The sequence below is a fragment of the Leptonotus elevatus genome, chromosome 4, assembly GCF_054856555.1.
Source record: "Leptonotus elevatus isolate MCC_2025b chromosome 4, RoL_Lele_1.0, whole genome shotgun sequence".
Classification (NCBI taxonomy): Eukaryota; Metazoa; Chordata; class Actinopteri; order Syngnathiformes; family Syngnathidae; genus Leptonotus; species Leptonotus elevatus.
Window position 1 is genome coordinate 13,891,453 of NC_141242.1, and position 21,334 is coordinate 13,912,786.

Genomic DNA, 21,334 nt, shown 5'->3' on the forward strand with positions numbered 1-21,334 from the left:
CACCTGAATTGAACAGTGATTTTTCTCCCGCCCTCGTTCTACTATAGCACACTTTGAGACAACTGAGCAATGTCAGTGTGAGCAGTGAATGGGCCTTATCTGCAGGAGGTGGGGTCTACAAGTGTGCGTGTGTGCGTGTGTGTACAAAAAAAAAAAGAGAGCACTATGCAGTGAGAGTGCAGTTATGCAGCGATCCAGTGTTGGAAGCAGCAGAGTGCGCTACCGATGAGGTAAGAATGCTGAAACATGCACGCTCTAGCCCAGTCGTGCTTTTAAATGTCGACGGTTATTTTGCCTCTAGGGGGACAAATCATCAAGACATCCATCCAATATGTGATAAGTGGGATTTCATAGACCCTCACCATGCTCTTTCAGTGGACTCTTTTCCTCCTGGCATGGCTTTTATCATTTCACTCCGCATTTCTAACCGGAGAATATCCCAAGGGATCCTCTCGTAGACCTTTTGATTCTAGTTTTGGAGAAAATGTGCTCGGTTCCTCAAGTCCATCTGTGAGTTGGGACTACGGTCAGCAGGGAGTTCTCGGTGAGTATAGCGACGTCGAGGCGGAGACAATGCTGTCGCGTCGAAGGGAAGAGGAACTGGAGACCGAGAGTACTGCAGAAGTTACCCCATCAATAGCTTCTTCAACAGATGGAATTATGCTGAACATTTTCGCAATCCATGCATCCAACAAGGGGAACAGCACTCCATCTGTAGCCATGGGCAGAGCGGGAAGAACCATCACAACAAAAGCTGCCTTTGAGGATGTGGTTCCAACTAGAGGAGCTAACACAGAGACAAAAAGAGGTAGAGTAAACCACCGTCTATTTGTGGGGAATAGGGACAAAGCCCTATAATTATAACACCAACTATGATCTCAAAACACTTTACATCACCCTTAAAACTAAATGACTTAAACATCATTTGATTTAGAAAAAAACAACAACTGAAGCACAGATGCTTCTAATCAACCAGCAGGTAAACAAGCTAGTTTGTGGCTAAAGCCAAACTGTTGCATTGTTTTTACTTTCTGGACCTGGATTTGCCACCAATGGAGATAACACTCCTCTCACTTTCCGCCATGTCAGTGTTGGAATTTATTGACATTTCCATAGGTGTGAATGTGGATGTTTGTTTATCTAATTGTGTCCTGTAAATGGCTGGCTAGCCTACCAGTCTAATGTGTACCCTGCCTCTCACCCAAAGTCAGCTGTGATAGATTTCAACTCACACGCAACCCTAATGAGGACAACTGCTATAAAGCATGGATAGAAGCCAAAAGCCTGCTGTAATTGATCCATCACACTTTTAACAATATTCTCTGTCCACATGTGACAGTTTTACCATACACTCCGTTAAAACAATTAATTACATTCATAGAGGGCAAAATTCCAAGGAAAAGCACTTGTTGGTGTTGTTGGATGAGCAAATCCATTGATAATGAGGACAAGAACTAGGACGCATTCTATTTATAACCACTAATAAATCTGAGCATGAGCATCCTTTTCTTATGAATGAGTTGCACATCAGAATCCCATTGAAATGATTTGACAATAACATGTAACAACCCCTCAGTGCATTAAAAGAAAATGGGAGCGGCGGAGAAGTCGATATTGTCTCACTCGCATGTGCACTCGTTACTTGCGCGTGCTCCCCACTCTCTGTGTGACCCACTTACAAGCCTGTTCTGTTTTATAATGGATTAACTTCACATAGGCTACTCCACTTTATCTCTGTATCGTACATCAGTAGAGAGACCACAATCTTGAAGGACGCTTTGTAGTTCAAAATCCTTCCCGCAGTCTCTCCTTTTAAAACTGTGTATATAAAATGTCTAACATGCTTTCATCATGATTTTTAGTTTTTTACAGCAATGCTGAAATGAGCATGTTTTGAGGAGGTAGTCCTGTCGCATGCCACTGAACCACTTCTCAACACCCCCTTTTTTTTTCTCAAGGCCAATGTCGATTACACCTTTCATTACCATGGCCATTGGGGGTTTGTAGGTAGGGTTTTTGTCGAGACGAGCAGTCACTACGTCTTCAGGAAAATGTGATCCTCCAAAAACAAAGTAAAAGCAAGGATTGCATTTTCACTCACGGAGGCAGCACTTCATCACCAATCCACAGAAATATATTTTGATAAGAAGTGTAGCAGATCCAATATTGATAATTAATTAATCAACATCAATGTCATGAGATCAATACATGAATTTCTGTTTTGATTTCCACTCAGTGACTGCAAGTATGGCTGAGTATAAATAATTGTACCTGTGAATGACTAGCGACGAATCCAGGGTGTCCTCTCCAACATCCTACAAACATGCATGTGCCACAATATGACCCCCCCCCCCCCCAAAAAAAGAGCTGACACTGACTTGAACAATCAATACAGAAGCACAGCAAAAAGATCATTAAAATACTCAGCCATATAGGAGCAAATTGATATGAGAAACCAAAATAAACAAACACAAAGATTCCTAATTACACAAGTACGTGTCTAAGAGTCAAAAAGAAAATAAGAAAAAATGAATCTAAACCATCATTCAGGGGCAGCACGGTGGGTGACTGGTTAACACGTCCGCCTCGCAGTGCAGAGGACGTGAGATCGAGTCCGGGCTTTGGCCTTCCTGGGTGGAGTTTGCATGTTCTCCCCGTGCTTGCGTGGGTTTTCTCCGGGTGCTCCGGTTTCCTCCCACATTCCAAAGACATGCATGGCAGGTTAATTGAACACTCCAAATTGTCCATAGGTGTGATAGTGAGTGTGGATGGTTGTTCGTCTGTGTGCCCTGCGATTGGCTGGCAACCAGTTCAGGGTGTACCCCGCCTACTGCCCGAAGCCCCCTGTGACCTTTGTGAGGACTAAACCTAGCTAATGATAACGCTGAACAGGTTTGACCTGGAGGCTCCTCCCTGACCATTACCATGCATGGGAAATAAAGCAAACCTGTCAGTAGAAAAAACATGTGATGACAGCTTAATTGTCTTCTCTCAACTCAAATGTTCTTTTCTTGTCATTTGATAGATAATCCCCAAGGTGCTGATGATGACCAGCAACTCCCAAAGACCAGTGGTTCTCTCCAGACATCAGTCACACCCTGTGGAACAACTATCCCAACCTGGACTCCCATGTACCAGGACAAATTCCCACCCAGTGACTCCCAGGGTCCCTCTCTGGATCATAGTCCTGCCCTTTTTGTTCCTCTGTACTCCGACTGGAACACTGCACTCGCCACGTGGGGATTTGCCTGGGAAGCCCACATTTACGGTCTTGGGTCCGTCTTTACGGTGTTTGGACTGATCTCAGTGGTGTGCCTACTGGGCTTGCCCTTCCGCTGTCCATCTGGAAGCCCCTACTTCACCCTGCTGCACTTGTTCCTTCTCGGATTCGCAGGAACTCAGGCGTTCTGCTTGCTCTATGACGCTTACAGACATCAAGACCGTCTCCCTCCTCTGAGCTCTCTGTTGCTCTCCCAGCTTCCCTTCCCTTGTCTGATATCCGCCTTCTCCCTGGCCTTCTTCCTTCTTTCTCTGCGCTCCCGCAAGCGTCTTTCCCTTTCGCTCGCCATCTCCCCCTCACTGTCTGCCCTCCCCAAACCTTGCCTCCTGCTTTCTTTATCCCTGGTGCACTTTGGTGTTTCTCTAGGCTGCATTGGAATTCTCCAGCTCTTTCACAACCTCCCCACTATCATTCTCCTGGTCCCTCAAGGCGTCTTTGTGTGCTTGACACTCTTCCTCTCAAGCTCCTATGTCATCTTTTACTATCTGATACAAGTGGACACCAAACACATCTACAGGCTGGATGACAACAGGGAGTGTGGAGGATCTCCTGAGATGACTCACCCAGCAAGTTGCCCTTTTGCAAAAGTGGAAGACTGGGGTCGGGCAGCAGGTGCCGGAGTCGGGGCTTCCTTGTGTTTGTTAGGATGCGGAGGCCTACAGCTCTATGGAATCTTACACGCTCTCGGTTTTGGCGGGGTTGAAAGCTATGGCTTCCTACCCTGGCCCTGGTGGGGATATCAAATCGGATGCCGGCTGTGTGAGGTTGGAGTTTGCCTTGGTTTGTCTCTCATTGGCACGCATCCTTTGTTCTGTCAAAACAAGTCTTTCAAGGCTCATCCAAGGCCAGGTACTTGGTCTCGACTGTCCTGCAGCTCGCCCTCGCTCGGGATCACCTTGTCCTCTCCGGGACATGCAAATTCACCTGTAATTTCCTGGTCTCAAGACAAACCACAAAAGATGGTAGTGTGTGGTGTCACGACAAAGGGACAGTCGGAAGTTCTTCCTCTTGGCTTGATGGTGAATCCTCCTGCAAATGGGCTTGCCTTTATATCTCTGCCAAACCAATCCCAGGCAACTTTGCTACCGACACCCGCAAGCCCGGTGCACAAGCCCAAAAATGTAGACTTCCAGCTATCGTCTCTGAGTTTAGGGGCTGACTCTACTGTGGACCTACGGCCTCCATCTCCAATAGACCTGTCCCGCAGCATAGATCAGGCTCTGTTTAGTGAATCCCTGTTCGCTCACAGTATATTTGGCTTGCCAAGACTCGTTCCTAGTTCCTCCAGCCATTCACTGGGTTCTCCTAAACAAGGCACATCAAAACAAGAGACTGCCTGTGAGAAAAGTTCTCTTTATCGAACCTCTTCCTGTGGCGACCTGGATCAAGAGAACAATTCTAAACCTTCCCAACCTCACGGTATACTGAAATCACACAACAAAGCACCCATGTCATCAGAGCAGTCTGATTGGAAAGGAAGCATTTCTGGTTCAACCCTGGGCCTGTGTAGCAAAGCCAAGGAGACAAGAAAGCTGCGCTCCAATTCCTGGGCCAACAGAGGACAAAGCATGGCACAGAACAGCCTCCCACGCGCCATCCCTCACCTGTCTAACTACAGACGTTACCGAACCTTGAGCGTCGCCTCCAAGGATGGCCAGCGATCTGAACGATTGGCAGGGACTAAACACCTGAGCGAGAGCAAGCAGCTGGAATGGGATCTGGCCGTGCAGGCGGAGTTTGTCAATGTGTGCAAGCAAATTGATGCTTTGAGCGTTTGCAGTGACACCATTGAACTTTAGACTGTATGCAATTTGAGTGCACATGATGAGATTATACTGTATAGATACAGTAAATGTAAAAATACACTTGTTTAACAGAGAAATAGAGTAAATAATGTAGGGATTGGGAAGGTATAGGTGCATCTCAAAAAACACGTCAAGAAATATTTCATTTCTTATAATTTTGATAATAAGATTACAGCAACTCTAACATTCATCATCTGATAATTTTGTAAACTGACATAAGAAACAATCAAAAATGAATTTTCATATGTATATTAAGTAGAAAATGCCCTTGAAAAGCAATTTCCCATGTTTAATAAATAAAAAATTTTAAATAAGAAAATAATGAGTTTCACTTTTCAAACTATTTTCTAAATTTTCTACCATATTGTAATGTATTGAGATGCACTTTTATAGTAATTTTGCAGTATATAAACCTTAACTTATTTTCCACACATTTTGAATTTGTTTTGTATATAATTAATAAACCATACTATAGACGAATTGTGTTTATATTTATATAAAAAGATCTCTGAAGTGAATTGAATCACATTACTAATCACAGCAGGACAACAGCTATTATAGTCTTGTGATGACAGGTTTTTGTTTGTTTTTTAAAATCCCATAATTTAATTTAAATTATTTTATTCATAGTGCTGACATTCACTAGATATAAAATTAGGTACGCCTTTGCAATCTAATAGAATACAAGAGCTACAATTTTCTCCTAATAGTGGTAGCAATGCTTAGTTGTGATTGATGCTCGTCAGAGAAAGGTACTAATATTTGTAAATCATACCTTTACCTAATTTTTCTACAAGAAATAGACAAAATATTGGAAACTGCTTTCAGTATAATGCAATGGATTGCACCAACAAACAATTTTTTATTATTACTCTCTGACAGTGTTAATCAAACATGATCAATTATCAGAACAAGCACTTTTTGTCATTCAGTGTTGTCTATTTAATCAAGAACAAATGTGCACGTTCCAGCACTCACAAAAACACGCACACACACACACACACACACACACACACACATACACGCACACAACAGCCTCTTTTACAGAACAAGCAGAAAAATACACATTATTACATCTTTGTACAAGTTTGTTCTTTTATTCCTTCTGTTGTAATTAGGCAGACCATTTTATATAAAGAGTACACCAGAAGATTCTGAGTGAGATTACTTAGTACTTACCATTGTGAAAAACCCTGAATTTGTACTGAACTGTGCAAGTGAGATGCTAATGGAGGAATGTACAAAATAGATTTTTCAAAATTATTATTATTATTTTTTTAATCTACAAGATCACATTTGTGTTGCCTTCCGTTCACAATCAAATTAAATGTTACATTTTAAAAGCACAAATTGTTTTTCTTCTTATTTGCCTGAGTTCCTAAGCAATACACTTTCAGTGGACACTTATTAGGTACACCCATACAATCCAACGTCATCTCTTATTATGCAGTGCATTATTACACCATTGCAAAATATGATAATAAGCAGTTTGCTAGATATACACAAAAATATAGAATTATTGTTTAAAATGTATTGATAATCTGTATATTTACAGTATGATCTCAGTAAATTGTGTAGACCATCTGTGGGGAAATTTGATTTTTAGAATGGATAGATAGGCCAAGGTATATTAGTTTAACAAATATACAAATATATACACCATATTTTTCGGACTTTAAGTCACACTTTTTTTTTTTTACATAGTTTGGCTGTTCCTGTAACTTATACTGAGGTGAAACTTTTATATTTTAAAATCAGACCTCGGACTGGCACCTAAAATCCCAGATCCCTAATCGTGTGGACGGCAGCGAACAAATTCTATTGAAACGTTTGTTTATAATCATGGAAAAGTTTTTGTTTCCAGTTTAAAATGGCTTACCTTAACTAGAGTCCCACGCCACATTGTGGCCAAAGGTAGAATCCTGGTCGATTATTTCGCTTGGGGAAAAAACTGCTAATTTAAAGCAAAAAAATAATAATAAATAAATACAGAACTTGCAATAATTTCATGCTGTATTGAAAAAAAAAAAGCGGGGGGTGCAACATCGGGCCATATTTTGCCCACCCCTGGAATAAGTGTACCTAATGAGATGAGTATTTCAAAGCTCTGTAAAGTGGGACACACACATAATTATTTTAAAAATATGAAACCCCTAAACATGACGAGGAACAAATCAGGTCACAAAATTAATTAACTAATGTCAGTTTTCTCTTGAAAAGAGTCAACCAGACAAGTTCATGAGAGAAGCAAAGCAGTGCATGGTGTCTAGAAGGCGATCGTTAAATATGAAATATGAAGGTGAGAATTTGGTAGCTTGTTCACGTGTGCGTTGTTCGTCTGCTCAGCAGGGCCGGGGCAGGGACATCCGGTCCCGAACGGGTGTTTCCCTTTCCTCCGGCCTCAGTAAAGTCGCTTCTCATAACTGCAAGTGACGAAAAATTAGCGAAAATTTACATATTTTCCATGTGGTGATGACATCATCACACTGTCTATCATACTAGTGATTCCCAACCACTGTGCCAGCAGTGCGATAGAAAATGATCCAGTTTCAGTTAATTGGACCAAAAATAATTGTTCATTTACAACAAATTATGTATTTTTGTTCATCTGTCTATGCCAGCGACAGATAGTGACAGTCAGATCAATTTAGTAGTCTTCCATTTAATGGTCTTCTCACGTATCTACCTGTCGCCTTTTATTAACAGAAAAATTGCTTTGTGTTCATCTCTATTTCAGAATACAGTAAACCCCTGCTTGTTGCTGCCTGCACAATAGGTTTGCTATTGCCAATAAATGCCACAAAATGGCCACAAGATGGCGGCAAACAACTTTAGTATTTTAGATGTAGCTACGGCCTGAAAAAAAATGACTCAGTTCAACACATAGGTGCTTGGCACCAAGAAGTCACCAGATGGCACCAAATCAATAGTTTTTATATGAGACATGGTTTTGGCCAGAGCACATACATACAAAATAAGTGTTTTCCTCCCTCCAAAAGGTAAAAAAAAAAAAAGAAATGCCTTGGCTCAATAAATGTTGGGTAACAAGTTGTACTGTATTTGGTTCGAAACCATTAAGAAACAGGTCATGAATAGTGCAAGAAGATGGAGAAAAAGCAGCATAGATGTACTTACATGGTACAAAAGAATATCTAATACGACAGCATGAATAACAAGAGGAAGAGAGAAAACAAGTATGATGTTTCATGGTGATTGCATCTAACAATAGGACTCAATAAAGTGATTTTAGAACAGGAGCGGGTTGGTAGGGGTCTGCCACTACGCTATAGATAAACGACTCAAATTGCACGACAAATGGACACATTGCAAAAGGAAAGCTTTGAGGGCAAAAGTTCCAGTAAATCCTTACGAGTGAAGCCCGTGGACGCCGCCTTCCATCTGAGCAGACATTGTTCTCTTCTCGAACTTCAGCTCTCCGGAATACATCATCGATCTGAGATGAAAACAACTCTTATTAGAGGCAGGGGAGGTAGTACTTAAATTCATCCAGCAGATGGTGGTGTATCTCTTTGCTTCTGATCACTTACGTTTAAGGAAAGACTATAAATTGACTTTTGAGTGTTTGTTTACAAATAGTTGGATCTCAGGAGTGTCTCCCCACACATCAAGTGTGACATTAAACAACTAACTAAATATTTTTTAATCTCCCTATTTTGGAAAATGTGTCTGCCATTTTGCTTCTAAGAAGCATCACATAATTGATTGTTCATTTTGTTGAATAATTTTTTGTATTCTATGAATTTTATCTAGCAACAAGTGACACAACATGCAATATAACTGTTTTAATGGCAAAGTAAGAATAGTGATTCAAAAGTAAAATTATTATTGAATCTCATCCGAATTGCGAGAGTGTGCGTGTGGGTGTCTGACTTCCTGTTCTTGACACTACTCCCTGTCCTTCCTCTGCTGGGTGGGCATCTGAGCCATCTGCATCAACTTGGACCTTTCCCTTGCAACATGTGTGTTATTTACCCTCTCATCTCAGAGACAATTTACAAAACAGCATATACGGTATGTGTCCTAATACAGGAGTTTGTCCCTGATTATTATTTTTCTTACCGTAAAATTGACAAACTCTTAGCTCCAATGTCCTGGCAGCCATGTTGAATGCCAGCTATGAGGTAGGGCACAAACTTCTGGATGGAGCCTTTGTCTTGGACTGACCCTGATACACCTTGTGCCACCTTCACCTTGTCTCCCTCACTGGACACCCCCGCCCCCCAAAAAAACAATATATGTACATTAATAACATCATGTGCCAATGTTTGTGTTGAGGAAGGCAAAAGGTAGCCAGAGGACCACCTACAGTAAGCCCACCTAAAGTAACGTTTCTGACTGTTGTTTTTCTCCATGGCATCCAAAGAACCCATTCCTCTGTACTTTTTCAAACGCACCCCGTCGGAAAAGAAATATTCTCCCGGAGCCTCGGTGGTCGCCGCTAGCAGTGAGCCCATCATCACTGAGAATAGAAAACAGCAGTAACAAAAATAGTAGAAACAACCCTCAGTATGATGACATATACACACCACTGCAAATTACAGCCAAACATTTCGTCAAATTAAATGCTCTCTAACAGTGTCAATCCAAACAGCTTTGTCACCTTGAGAAAGGCAGAATTCTTGCTCTGGTTCATTGTACATAATCCAGGCCTACCTAATGAAATGGCTAATGACTGTACCTAGCAAACAGTCCAGGGTGTTGGCTCCAGCAGACCCTAACGAGGACAAGTGAAAATGGAAAAATTGAAGGATGAATTTCATGTCTGACCTGTCGATGCTCCAAGAGCTAGCGCTTTGACTACATGCCCGACGGTCTGAATGCCCCCATCAGCAATTACAGGCACTCCAAAGCGGCGGGCATACTCTGCAACCTTGTACACAGATGTGCCTTGGGGTCGACCGCATGCCATCACTGTAAAGCAAAAAATGTAATGGTTAGAAACAAATATTTTTTTTAAATTTACAATAAAATGGTTTATGCGGTCCCACTAGTCTAAACATGGTATTCTGATTAATACTGATTCTCATTCACTGCCATTGACGGCTATAGACGTCAAAAATTCATTTAAACTATTTCTATTTAACATTTTTTCCACTTTTGTTAACAAGAGTATGAAAAGCTAGAAAAAAAAACTGATATAAAAATGTGTAATTAATCGTGAGTTAACTATTGAAGAAAGTTAATCACAATAAAAAAATGTAATCGCCTGACAAGATTTAAAAAAATAAAATAAAATATTATTTAAAATTAGCGGTGTCAGGCGATTACATTTTTTAATCGTAATTAATCGCATGACTTCACTAGTTAACTTATGATTAACTAATTCACTGCCATAAATTCATTTAAAAAAATAGGGACGACAAGCAAATTTTTTTGTAATTAATCACATGACTTAACTAGTTAACTAATGATTAATCACAAATGTTATATCTGTTCTAAATCTACAATAAAAAAAAGGTTTTCATACTCATGTTAACAAAAGTGGAAAAAAAAAGTTAAACTAATAGAAATAGTTTATAGCCGTCAATGGTAGTGAATGAGTTAATATTGCGTTTGTGGAATGTGAATAAAGCAGCAAAACCCACCCATTTTTATCCACTCAGGAGGTGTCCATTTTGCCACTTATTGTCGACTTAAAATGACATCACAGTCCCTAAGGGCTTGGCTTGCGAACATTACCTGAGCCCAATTTGTGGGTTGCATTTAAAAAAGCAAAAGAGTTGTAAAAGTATTCTGATGTCCGTGGCCTACAAAAGCAACCTCTGACTTGGAGGAAGCTTTTATTGCTATGCCTGCTAGCTGTCAGTTTGGTCAACCCAATTTTTGTCTTGATAAAAACACCGCTGGAAATGGGTGAATGCTTGTTTGCGAATTCGTTACAGACATTTACCTTCCTGAGTGATGCAGATGGAGCCACAGCCCATGCCCACCCTGAGGGCATCCACGCCAGCATCAATGAGATTTTTAGCCTGAGCAGCTGTTACCACTAGAGAGAGACAACCGTGTGAAAAAGTGGTGATTGCGCAGTAGTGGGAGATCTGACAGAAAACAAGCTCACCGTTTCCTCCAACCACCTGGAGTTCAGAATACTTCTGTTTGATGTAGTTGATCATGTTGATCTGGTAAACTGAGTTACCCTGGGAGGAGTCCTAGTAAGAAGAAGATGGTTATGGTAAGGTGATCCAGCTTTTTGGTGTTAAAAGTAGAATTTTTTCACATTAACTAAAACAAAATTATTAATTTGATAATAGTGCTGTCAAAACCTACCAGGACCACCACATCCACCCCCGCCTGCACGAGGAGGTCCAGTCTGTACTTGTCATCGTCCCTGGTGCCGATCGCTGCCCCGCAAAGCAACTGCTTGCGGGAATCCTTGGAAGCCAGAGGGTAGTCTCTGTTCTTCTTCAAGTCGGTCCTGGCGATGATGGCCACCAGCTCGTCACTGTCGTTGACAATCAGAAGCTTACCTAAAAAAGTAACAGAAGGTGTGTGTGTTTGGGGTCAAGTGTTGATGATTTTGCCTCTCCTGTAGGCCATTGTTTACCTTTTTTGCTACGTTGAAGAATGTCATTAGCCTCTTTTAGTGTGACACCAGCGGGTGCAACAACTAGATCCTCCCTTTTTGTCATCGCCTATAAATACAGGTAAGATTGAAACTAAATGACACGTGTTCTCTATATGATCAAATGAATACACACCTCCTCTAGGGGTCGGTCATGGTCCTTCTCAGAGAGAAAGTCAATGTCTCTGGAGGTCACGATGCCAACCAGCTTGCTTCCCATCTTGCCAGTCTCTGTAACAGGGATCCCAGAGAAACCGTGGCGGATCTTGGCCTCGAACACGTCACCTACCGTGTGACGGGGGCTCATTACCACGGGATCTGTGATGAAGCCTTGCTCGAATTTCTGACAAGAACAAAATATGCCAAAGTAAAGCATTGGTTGTTTGTAAGCATGGTTACAAATAGAGTCCTTTTTTTTTTTTTTTTTTTTTTAAACACTTTCACATTAGCAGCCTTTGGTCGATCTTACTCAAACCTCTTTTTCCGTCTTGTGAAGTTTACGTTTTAAGTGACTGATTTGCACTAGATAAAAGTAAACAGTGGGACATAATTTTCTTTTTGTCCACATTTGCAAAATAACAGAAAAATAATCCCGTTCCTGTTCTGCTTTTCTCTGTGTTGTGTTTCAGTCAGTACAGCAGCATTGGAGCATTCACGTGAGTACAAAAAGGCTAACAAATCTGGTTTCACGCCTTAGCTTTCTCTGGTCCAAACAAGTTTACTGGACCAACCCTCTCGCGTTTGGTTTATTTTACACAACGATCAAAGGAACTAAAATACATTACAACAAACAACATTAGATACAGTAGAGATGGTCTTGATGACTTTTCACTAAACAAATGGAGAAAAACAAAGCAATGTGAAAAGCAAACAAACAAGAGGAAACTGACCAAGTTTACAAAAACAGGTCATTTGGTCCAGACAAAACCAAGACAACTTGAAACGAGAAGTGAACAAACAGAAAAGGGACTGAGTTTTCTTCGCATTCACATTGCAAGTGGATTCTAAAGATGATCCAGTTCATCATCTGGGGCCTCAGCAAATACAGCAGCAACACCAAGTAGTAAATCTTGACCACTTTAAGTTCACGTCACAGGACTTGAATAAAATGTGACGCTCCAACAAGATTTGAGTTTGTTTTGACAAGTTTCAGGCTTACTAATTAATCTGATTTCACACCTATTTTTCGCTTTTTCAGATCGAAATCAGCTCATTGGTCCATTTCTACCTGGTTTTCGTTCTTCTATACAGTAACAAGCCCAAAAGAACTGAAATGCATCTCAAATATGAGATACGAAAAAAGCCGGTGTCCAAACAAACCACACCAATGCATACGACTCACAACATTTTAAAACATACTAAATGGGGGCTAGTAGGCTATGAGAGAACCTGATGTTTTGGATGTAAGGATCAAGACCATGTTGATTTAGGCCAGTTAAAAGCTTTTTGAGTTCGAGTTTAGTTTATTAAAAGGACAGTGTGCAGAAACATTAAAAAGATGGCTGCACCCGATTTAGCACAATGCTAGTTTCCATCTGTAGTCCACATAAAATAAAATAACAAAGCAAGTTAAAATGACATACAAACAACATACAAAGTACCAAATACATAGTGCTGTATCAGCAAATTACAAGTCTTATAAAAGTGCGGAATTATAGAAAACATTTTTTTTTAAATCTATAACAAGCATAAAATACATAAGTCACTGAGGTAGTGGTCGTAGTAGTTCCGTTATTGTAGCAGCAGCAGTTATACTCGTAGCTGTATCCATCAGACGGTACCCACGAGGGTATCATCTGATGGACATGTACCCAAGTATTTGACTTTGACTGCCCGTGAGAAGCTATGAAAGTTTGTGTTGTTTTTTAGGTCGTCCTGGAGCCTGCTCCACTCTTTAATAGCTTTATAAGAAAAGGCGGACTGAGAAAAGGCAGACTTTCTTTTTGGGATGTTACAGTCGCCCCTCAATGGAGACACCCTGTTTGTTGATTGTAAGGGCAGATGTACAAATGTTTTTAATGGGGGGCGGGGCTGCGTCATTAAGAATTTTATGCACCAAACAGATATCAGAATACCTAATAAGGTTGTCGAAGCTTAACATAGAGTGTTTTACAAGTATGTTACAATGATGGTGCCGCGTTGGCTTTATATCAAACGTATGTACTGCCTTTAAACGGGGATATGTGATAACATCCTAAAAGTATCATTTGAGTTGCATCATCTCTAACGGCATATCTTACCTTGACTTTGCGCACCTCATTGGCCTGGAACTCAGCTGTACAGTTATGATGAATGATTCCAATCCCACCCATCAACTGAAACCAGCCAAACAGAGATGGCAGGTACTTTTTTTAGTATGAGGAAATCAGACAGATAAACTGGATGATGGACAAAAACGTGCCACATAAACACCAGGCTGAACTCACTGCCATAGCGATGGCCATGGGTGATTCTGTGACTGTATCCATGGGAGATGAAATGAGAGGCGTCTTTAGTGTGATCTTCCGTGTTAATGCAGAGGTTAGGTCCTACAAAACCGCAAGCAATTGACGCACCTCAATGTGAGCTTATCACATGAAAATGATTGTATTGGCACAAAGATGGTTGCATTGATGATGGGAGATTACATTTACAAACACTGCAGCTTGCCCATGCACAGACCTCATCATAGAGTTGCACCTCCAGCTCATTTGTTAACCAAATGCTAGTTTTGTTTCATTGCACGCAAAGTGCCCAAAAGTTAACCCCAGACCATTCGAGATTGAATTATATTGCTTGAGGTCAGGTAACACAGGTGTATGATTGTAGCGAGCACCTGCTCTCAAACAACAACCCATGTGACCCGTGCATGAAATCAATTTAACGTCCCAGTAGAGTTTGCAAAGGTGAAAACAAGGCGAGGCTAATAAGGACACGATACCACCAATGCAGATTGTGTGGGGCTGATCCCGCAGTGTTGGTCAATTTTTCACTAAATGAATCGTTGTCCATGGATATTGATACTTACCACATCATCAGAAGTAAAGTCTATGAAACCAGGCAGGATCAAGAAGTCACTGGGAAGGGAGACAAAATCAATGTTTTATGCATTGTATTTGATTGATTTTTTACATTTACAAAATGTGTGTCTTTTAAGGCAAGCAAGGGTAAGCTTCAGTTTATCTTTAAATGTCCCCGTATTTAAAACATTAATCTTCCAATCCAAATGGAAATATTCAGTTCTGAATTTATCCGCTTGACACTGATAAACCCTGCAAACAGTACAACACCCATAAAGGAGACAAGTGACACCATTATCTCACGCACACACATGCATGCTTTTAGCATTCACTCAGCACTCAGTCATCCTTGAAAGTAGTACTACTCAAAATAATCCTCCATATTAAACCCATGCAGTTATGTTATCGCTGACAAGATTACACAGTTAATGGAAGACAGTGCATAACACTTTCTGTTGCATTTTCTGTGTCATCTGGAGAAGTGTATTTTGTGCACACGGCGGCGTTGTTGTCATCCCTTACTTGTACGTCAGCCCCTCGCCAATCGCAAAGAGCTGTTGTGCTGTCAGCCCATCCTCGGGAACGTATCCTGTGCCTCCGCTGATCAAGTAGTCGGCCATGCTGCAGTACAAAACACACACATGCTTAGAATTTGTGGAATCAATCTTTTAATAATGTTTGTAAACTAGAGATGGGCGAGTATTGGTATCGGTGCTGATACCAGCTGTTATTTGAGGTATCAGTACTCATGTCGGTGGTCGATACCAGTATTGGCTGCCCACTTCAGGAACTAGAAATTTAAAAATGGAGGGATAGAAATTTGTCATTAATGAAATTATTTTTAGGAATAATACTATATTGGAATATATAGGTCTTTCTTTAAAATGATATGCCCTTTCTGGGGGGAATTTTAAGTAGTAGTGGTATCGGTATTAAAACAAGAAAAAAAAGAAAAAGACATCTAAAAATGGAGGGATAGAAATTTGTCATTAATTAAATTATTTTTTAGGAATAATACTATATTGGAATATATAGGTCTTTCTTTAAAATTATATGCCCTTTTTGGGGGGAATTTTAAGTAAGTGGTATCGGTATTTGGTAACAGTTGAGTATCAGTATAGGTATCGGTCTGAAAAAAAAAGGCACTAGGTTAAAGCACTCACTAAGGAATTTTCAGTTTCCGTTGATTATGGCGGGCCATATGGACAAAAGCGGTATTGTTATGTCTGAAGGAAGACCACATTTCCTATGAGGACAAGTGCATTGCGTTGTTTTTTTTAGCTCACGCCAGCTAGTGAAAGCCGGGCCAATGTTGATCCTTGACTGTCCTTTTATCCGTGTAGCTTCCCTTTTCTTGTTTTCTTTTTTGTCTCCTCGGACAAAACTTTTCAGTTGTTTTGCAGCTTCTTCCAGGAAAGCAGTAATTGTGCGTAGACATTCAAATTGACTTCCGTCTTTGTAACGAATGGGGAAAGTGGCGTATGCCATAAAGCAGTCAGCAAATTTGTAGTTTTTGATGTGGCAGTGTTCCTACCATCCTCCTCAAAGTTGCTTAGTGCCAGTAAAAATTTCCCCCCCACCTTGTCTAAGGTCTGCACTATTTTAGTCATGATCAAATACCACAGAAAAATAGTCTAAGATAAAGTGTGCAAGACGCTTCAGTTGCAATGAATGTTTCCTCTCTTGCATACATGCTTGTGCCAGATCCTTCTTCAAATTATCACAGAAGATGCTAACACAAGGAATCTGTCCCTTCTACACACTAAATAGCTCAGTGAGGTAAGAGGATTTAGGTAAGTGATCAAGAGACTTGTAAAATTGCAGAGCAAACAAACCTCGGGGAAAGTTCAATGATACATCATGATTTCCCCAAGCAAAGTGTTGGGATTCAAAAATGGGTCACTGATTGCCAGAGTAAAAGTAATTGTATTGAGCATCAAGCATTTCATAAATGTTATGGCAATGTCATGTATTCATTTTCTATACTGCTTGTCAAGCTGACTTTGGGCAAGAGGCCAATTATACCCTCCAGGTGGTCTGTAGAGGTGGGTAGTAACGAGTTACATTAACTCCGTTACATTTACTTGAGTAACTTTTTGAAGAGACCACTGGTCTGTCAAAAGGAAGGCAAATGTATGGATAGAGAAATATTCACACTCCCATTCACTATTATGTACGCATAAAGTCTTCAATGAAACTAACATGTCTGTTTCTGGGACTCGTGGGGAAACCAGAGTCTCTGCTGAAAACCAATGTGAGCCTTAATACTTGGATTACTGATACCTAGAACATCAGAACTGGGAGGTGGATGTGTTCACCACAAGGTCATCATGCTGCCTATAGTTATAGCATATGCTTTAATTTCCTATGGCGCTTGTCCTCAATAAGGTCATCAGTCTGCTGGAGGCTATCAAATGATTGTGAATGAGAGACAGGAGAACACCTGGATTGGTCGCCTGTCAGTCACAATGCACAAAAAGAAGCAACCATTCACATGTACGGGCAATTTAGAGTCTTCTGTGGGAGGAAGCCGGTGAAATTTGTAACCTCCACATAAAAGTCTGGGATTCGAACCCACAACCCACATGTTCCAACATTCTGGTTAGGATCACGTGTGATACATTTGAATTAGTTTGGGTCTCAGGGATGAAGTAGAGGTCTCCGGATGAAAAAGTTGCTTTACGACTCGCTGCAAAGTTATCTTTACTTCAGTCAATGCAGACTGACAGTCAGACTAACCTCTCTGGCTCATACCCAGCTTGGATACGTGTGGCGCTGTACCGCTGTGCAGCCGTCTCGTGCCCGTGGCTGTGCGTCCCGGAGTGGGCGTAGGTGCCGTACAGGTGGGGCTGCTCCCCATCTCTGTTGGGCAGGCGAGGCCGTGCAGGTTCCATGTCCCCCACAATCCTCCTGTAGTCAATCTGGTAGCTGTCCCTCTCCCCCTCCCCGAAGCGTTCATAATTATGACCATCCATCTCTAGGAAATCCAGGGCTACAACGGTTGAAGGATTCTCGACTCCCAAACAGTCTACTTTTAGCAATTAGAAGCACACATTCAAAGCCAGCGTCAGTACATGTTCACTTGTTCACACCTTTCAGACACACCTGACAAGGCCTAAGATGTCCTGTCATCTGTTTTGCCATCATCGCAGCAGCACCACAATGAAAAAGTAATGATTTCTAAGTTTGTGTCAAATAAAGTCATTTAAAAACAAAAGCAGCAGCCCAGTAGTAGTACTCCAGTCTCTCAGTCCTCTTCCTTCAGCTTCTGGGGGAAGACTTTTAAGTTGTTTGTGACGAAGTTTACTCCTCCTATGTTTAGGTCCCAGTGGCATGAGCAGCAGCTAGGGATGGGAGTCAACTGCTTGGTTGCAAGAGATCTGGTTCTCCCTTGAGGTCCTCCCCACCTGACTGCAGAAATCGGTGCTGATTGGTTATTCCTAAGGTTATTCCTCGCCACTGTTCTCCTGGAGCCGGCAGAGCTTATGTCTGTTTCTGACAGTAGCGGACGTCACTCTGCCTCAAAGAGGATTGGGAGCGTTAATACAGGATGGGATGGAGAGAGGTGGGTGTGTAGGGTTGAGTTAGGTGGTTGGGCTGAGGGAGAGAGCGCAAGGGAGAGTGCGGTCAAGAAGACACTTATTAGCATGGTGTGAATGCGCGTGTTTATGCCAAGCTCAAGCAAACGGATCTGTGAATGAGACCTCGGTCAAATCATTTATTGATGTTAAAAAGTTAGCCTTGGTTGTGTGCTTGAGGCAGAAAGCGGCTCAATTGAAAATTGTGGTTATTGTGTAAAGTAGAGCAGAGTTGTCACTTGATTTTAGGACATTTGCGTTAAAACTAAGGTTTTCGTGGGACTTCTGTACTAATTTACCTAAATATATTTCATTGTCACAACCTCACCGTTTATGAGGGTCAACAATAAAGCTGAACATTATAACGGAATAATAGTATAAATTTGTGTTGCCCCGGGTGCCCTCGACACCATCATCTGCAGGTGACTGACTGACTGCTTGTGACAGTTACCCAGGGATTGAACCAGAAAAGCCTCTTACTTTAGTCTCTCTCTCTCTCTCTCTGTCTGTCTCTCTCTCGCTCTCTCTCTCTCTCTCTCGCTCTCGCTCCCTCCCTCCCTCCCTCCACCCTTATGAAGACCAATTACATCCAATGGCTGATGTGTTTGTGGCTGATTAGTGTGCCATAACACAAATAATAAATATTATTATGCGGATTGGACCAGAAAAAAGGAACCGGTATACATTTTTAACATTACCAATCATTCAAAGCAGGTAAATAAGGAAGAGTAAGGAAGAGGCAGAAGTGTACTTTTAAACAAAGGTGGAGGGCACTTGAGGCAGAACGGAAGTTAAGGTGGGGGGAAAGGGGGAAGGCTAAGGTTTAAGTGAGGAACGTAGATAGATTGGTATAAGCAATGAAGTTAAGTAAGGATGCAACAATAAAAAAAAGTGTTAGAGAAGGAAGGAAAGAGAAATGAAAGAAAGAAGGAGAAACAAGCAGCAGCTTCGCATCTTAGGCTTGAATGAAGGAAGGCAGAAAAATGTTGGAAGTGGAACGTAGGAGGGAGCTGGAGAATACCTGGAGAAAACCCACGTAAGCACGGGGGGGAGAACATCCAAACCCCACATGAGGAGTCAAACCACTGACCAGAACCCCTGAAAGTGAAGCAGATGTGTTAACTTACCAACCATTGTGCAATATATTTGTATTTATTATAACCAATCAGAAATATATATATATTCTGGTTTATTATGGTTTGTTACACTTGCTATACATTTATTATAATCATTATTGTACATTTGTTAATATTGGCTATTGTAGTATTGAAAAGCTTGTTGGAATCAACACTCGCTAATATTATGATTTAAAAAAAAGTCCTCATCATATATCAATGAACATGTTGTTAAACCCCATTTTGGTAACTTCACTGTTGAGTAGACATTTTCTTTATTTTATCAAATAATCCCCCTGGCCACTCAAAGGACCTGTACTCTGCCTGACATGGAATTAACATTACAGTGGTAAATTTTGGTCTTTCTGATTTTATATGCTTCCTTTTACTTCGACTGTATGTTCTATCCATACTCACTGGAATGTACTGTATATTAAGAGGCAAATACAATTTAGTCGAACATTATTATTTAAAATATTTCACACAGGCACTTAAGACCGCGTTAGGGGTCCTTCGGGGTGAACAAAAAAACTCATTAAACATCATTTGATCAGTTGCCTTAACGGCTGGATTTCAGGTAAGCAAAACTACCTAAAAGAATTGATAAATTAACCATAACGCGGTAAGATAAGTAGATATGGGGATATATGCCACAGATAAACAATAATGTTAGCCTGTTGTTTAAAGGATCGATAGTTTGATAAGTCACAAATGAGTCACCCGCCGGAGCCTGTTCACGTACCATATGTTTCTCTATTTTACAGCGGATATAATAGATTTTTTTTTTTTAAAGAAGAAGAAGGAAGAAAGTAAAGAAAAAGAAAACATGCATACCTGGAAGACGTACAGCTGTGGCGACCAAATCCCCCAGAGCAGAACGGCGCAGGGAAGCACTCTTGCTCAGCAGTACCATCGCCTGTTGAACTCAGGTACAGCATCTAAAATGTTGATACATTGTCCCCATCTACTGTTGAATACGGAGTCCATGACGTGACGCGTGTGCCTGTTTTTTTGGTTAATTGCGAGGAAGACAATACACGTATTAGAAATTTAAGTTATTCAAGGGAATGATAACAAACCAACGGACTAATTGTTGTCAAAACTGACAATTCTGAACATCCGTGCATTTCTGACATTTTCCCAATGCAAAGCAATGCAAAGCAATGCAAATGTTTCTTTTACGGTGAAATTAATTGTATTGTATATTGTATTGTATACCAGGCAGATTATTATAGTAGTCAAGCAGCATTTCATCACATAGGCTATTGAAATCAAAATAATCCTCACATATCAAATTACAAAGCTCATATATTCAATGGTTTTCATGGTTTTCAATGAGTGGAGAGTGTCATGTCACAGAGATGATTTTTTTTAACTTGTGACATTAGCATGGAATTGTCAATACCCGAAAGACCAAGATCTTGTGTGGGTTCTATATTTACGAGCTGATGCTAAAATCTGCTCCAAAGATTTTGAGTCTGATTTAAAATGTGCAAATGGTTCTGAGTGATTCGATAATTGGCTTATCATCTCCACTTGTAAGCATTAACGACTCCTCAGTTTGTGCATGAAGCTACCATTATTGCTCATGTTTAATTCAAGATGTGCATCTTTTAAAAGCAAGCTGTCACTTCTTCCTGATGTTGTCGCGTGTTTAGACAAACGTAAACACAGCACTCATTACCGGAATGATTACGCTCGTTCATCAAGTTGTCATCCAACCCTCCTCCCATCCCACATATCTGTCTCGTGCCTTTCATGCATGTTTAGGACCGCTGACACAGTTGTTTAAATTATTCACGTCTTACAGCACTTGTCTGAAGAACCCCAATCACGCACAGGTGACTGTGGATGCCCTCGACCATGGATCCTTCCACATCACATTTTAACTCACCCTCTAGATGTGTACTGCGAACCCCACAAAATTGCAGTTCAGCATTTGTAAATTTGCAGATTTGTTGAGGGAACCTAACC

General features: G+C 41.0%; 3 protein-coding genes across 7 annotated transcripts in view; 2 read left to right on the forward strand and 1 right to left on the reverse strand.

Annotated features, from left to right (window-relative positions):
* Window positions 1-145: 145 nt before the first annotated feature.
* Window positions 146-6,654, forward strand: prrt4a (proline rich transmembrane protein 4a). Of its 2 annotated transcripts, XM_086074284.1 has the most exons (3): window positions 146-230; window positions 302-808; window positions 3,026-6,654. In XM_086074284.1, exons 2-3 carry the CDS (start codon window positions 364-366, stop codon window positions 5,077-5,079), a joined length of 2,499 nt encoding a protein of 832 aa, XP_085930410.1. In that variant the 5' UTR covers window positions 146-230; window positions 302-363; the 3' UTR covers window positions 5,080-6,654. The 2 variants fall into 2 exon arrangements, with proteins under 2 accessions (XP_085930410.1, XP_085930411.1); XM_086074285.1 differs by having other exon boundaries at window positions 185-808.
* Window positions 5,928-20,311, reverse strand: LOC147175623 (inosine-5'-monophosphate dehydrogenase 1b-like). 4 transcript variants are annotated; one of them, XM_086074290.1, is made up of 17 exons: window positions 20,195-20,311; window positions 19,267-19,343; window positions 15,190-15,288; window positions 14,676-14,724; window positions 14,095-14,196; window positions 13,909-13,983; window positions 11,805-12,011; window positions 11,651-11,738; window positions 11,374-11,573; window positions 11,165-11,255; window positions 10,997-11,092; window positions 9,874-10,017; window positions 9,424-9,565; window positions 9,166-9,309; window positions 8,456-8,539; window positions 8,221-8,237; window positions 5,928-7,508 (listed from the first exon to the last, which is right to left on the reverse strand). In XM_086074290.1, exons 2-17 carry the CDS (start codon window positions 19,314-19,316, stop codon window positions 7,405-7,407), a joined length of 1,692 nt encoding a protein of 563 aa, XP_085930416.1. In that variant the 5' UTR covers window positions 19,317-19,343; window positions 20,195-20,311; the 3' UTR covers window positions 5,928-7,404. The 4 variants fall into 4 exon arrangements, with proteins under 4 accessions (XP_085930416.1, XP_085930413.1, XP_085930412.1 ...); XM_086074287.1 differs by lacking the exons at window positions 19,267-19,343; window positions 20,195-20,311 and adding an exon at window positions 17,422-18,190; XM_086074286.1 differs by lacking the exons at window positions 19,267-19,343; window positions 20,195-20,311 and adding an exon at window positions 17,407-18,189.
* Window positions 19,868-21,334, forward strand: part of frmd4a (FERM domain containing 4A) — a 132,306-nt gene continuing 130,839 nt past the window's right edge. Inside the window, exons 1-2 of the mRNA XM_086074280.1 lie at window positions 19,868-19,937; window positions 20,125-20,289. The gene's annotated coding sequence lies outside the window, so the exon portion shown is untranslated. The remainder of the gene's footprint in view (window positions 19,938-20,124; window positions 20,290-21,334) is intronic.

Coding starts and splice junctions, on each gene's coding strand:
- LOC147175623 (XM_086074286.1), bottom strand. CDS start 17,642: ATGGATGGTCATAATTATGAACGCTTCGGGGAGGGGGAGAGGGACAGC. Junction 11,574..11,650: donor TCTTCAACGTAGCAAAAAAG/GTAAACAATGGC, acceptor TTACTTTTTTAG/GTAAGCTTCTGATTGTCAAC. Junction 11,256..11,373: donor GGGTGGATGTGGTGGTCCTG/GTAGGTTTTGAC, acceptor TCTTCTTACTAG/GACTCCTCCCAGGGTAACTC.
- prrt4a (XM_086074284.1), top strand. CDS start 364: ATGCTCTTTCAGTGGACTCTTTTCCTCCTGGCATGGCTTTTATCATTT. Junction 809..3,025: donor TAACACAGAGACAAAAAGAG/GTAGAGTAAACC, acceptor GTCATTTGATAG/ATAATCCCCAAGGTGCTGAT.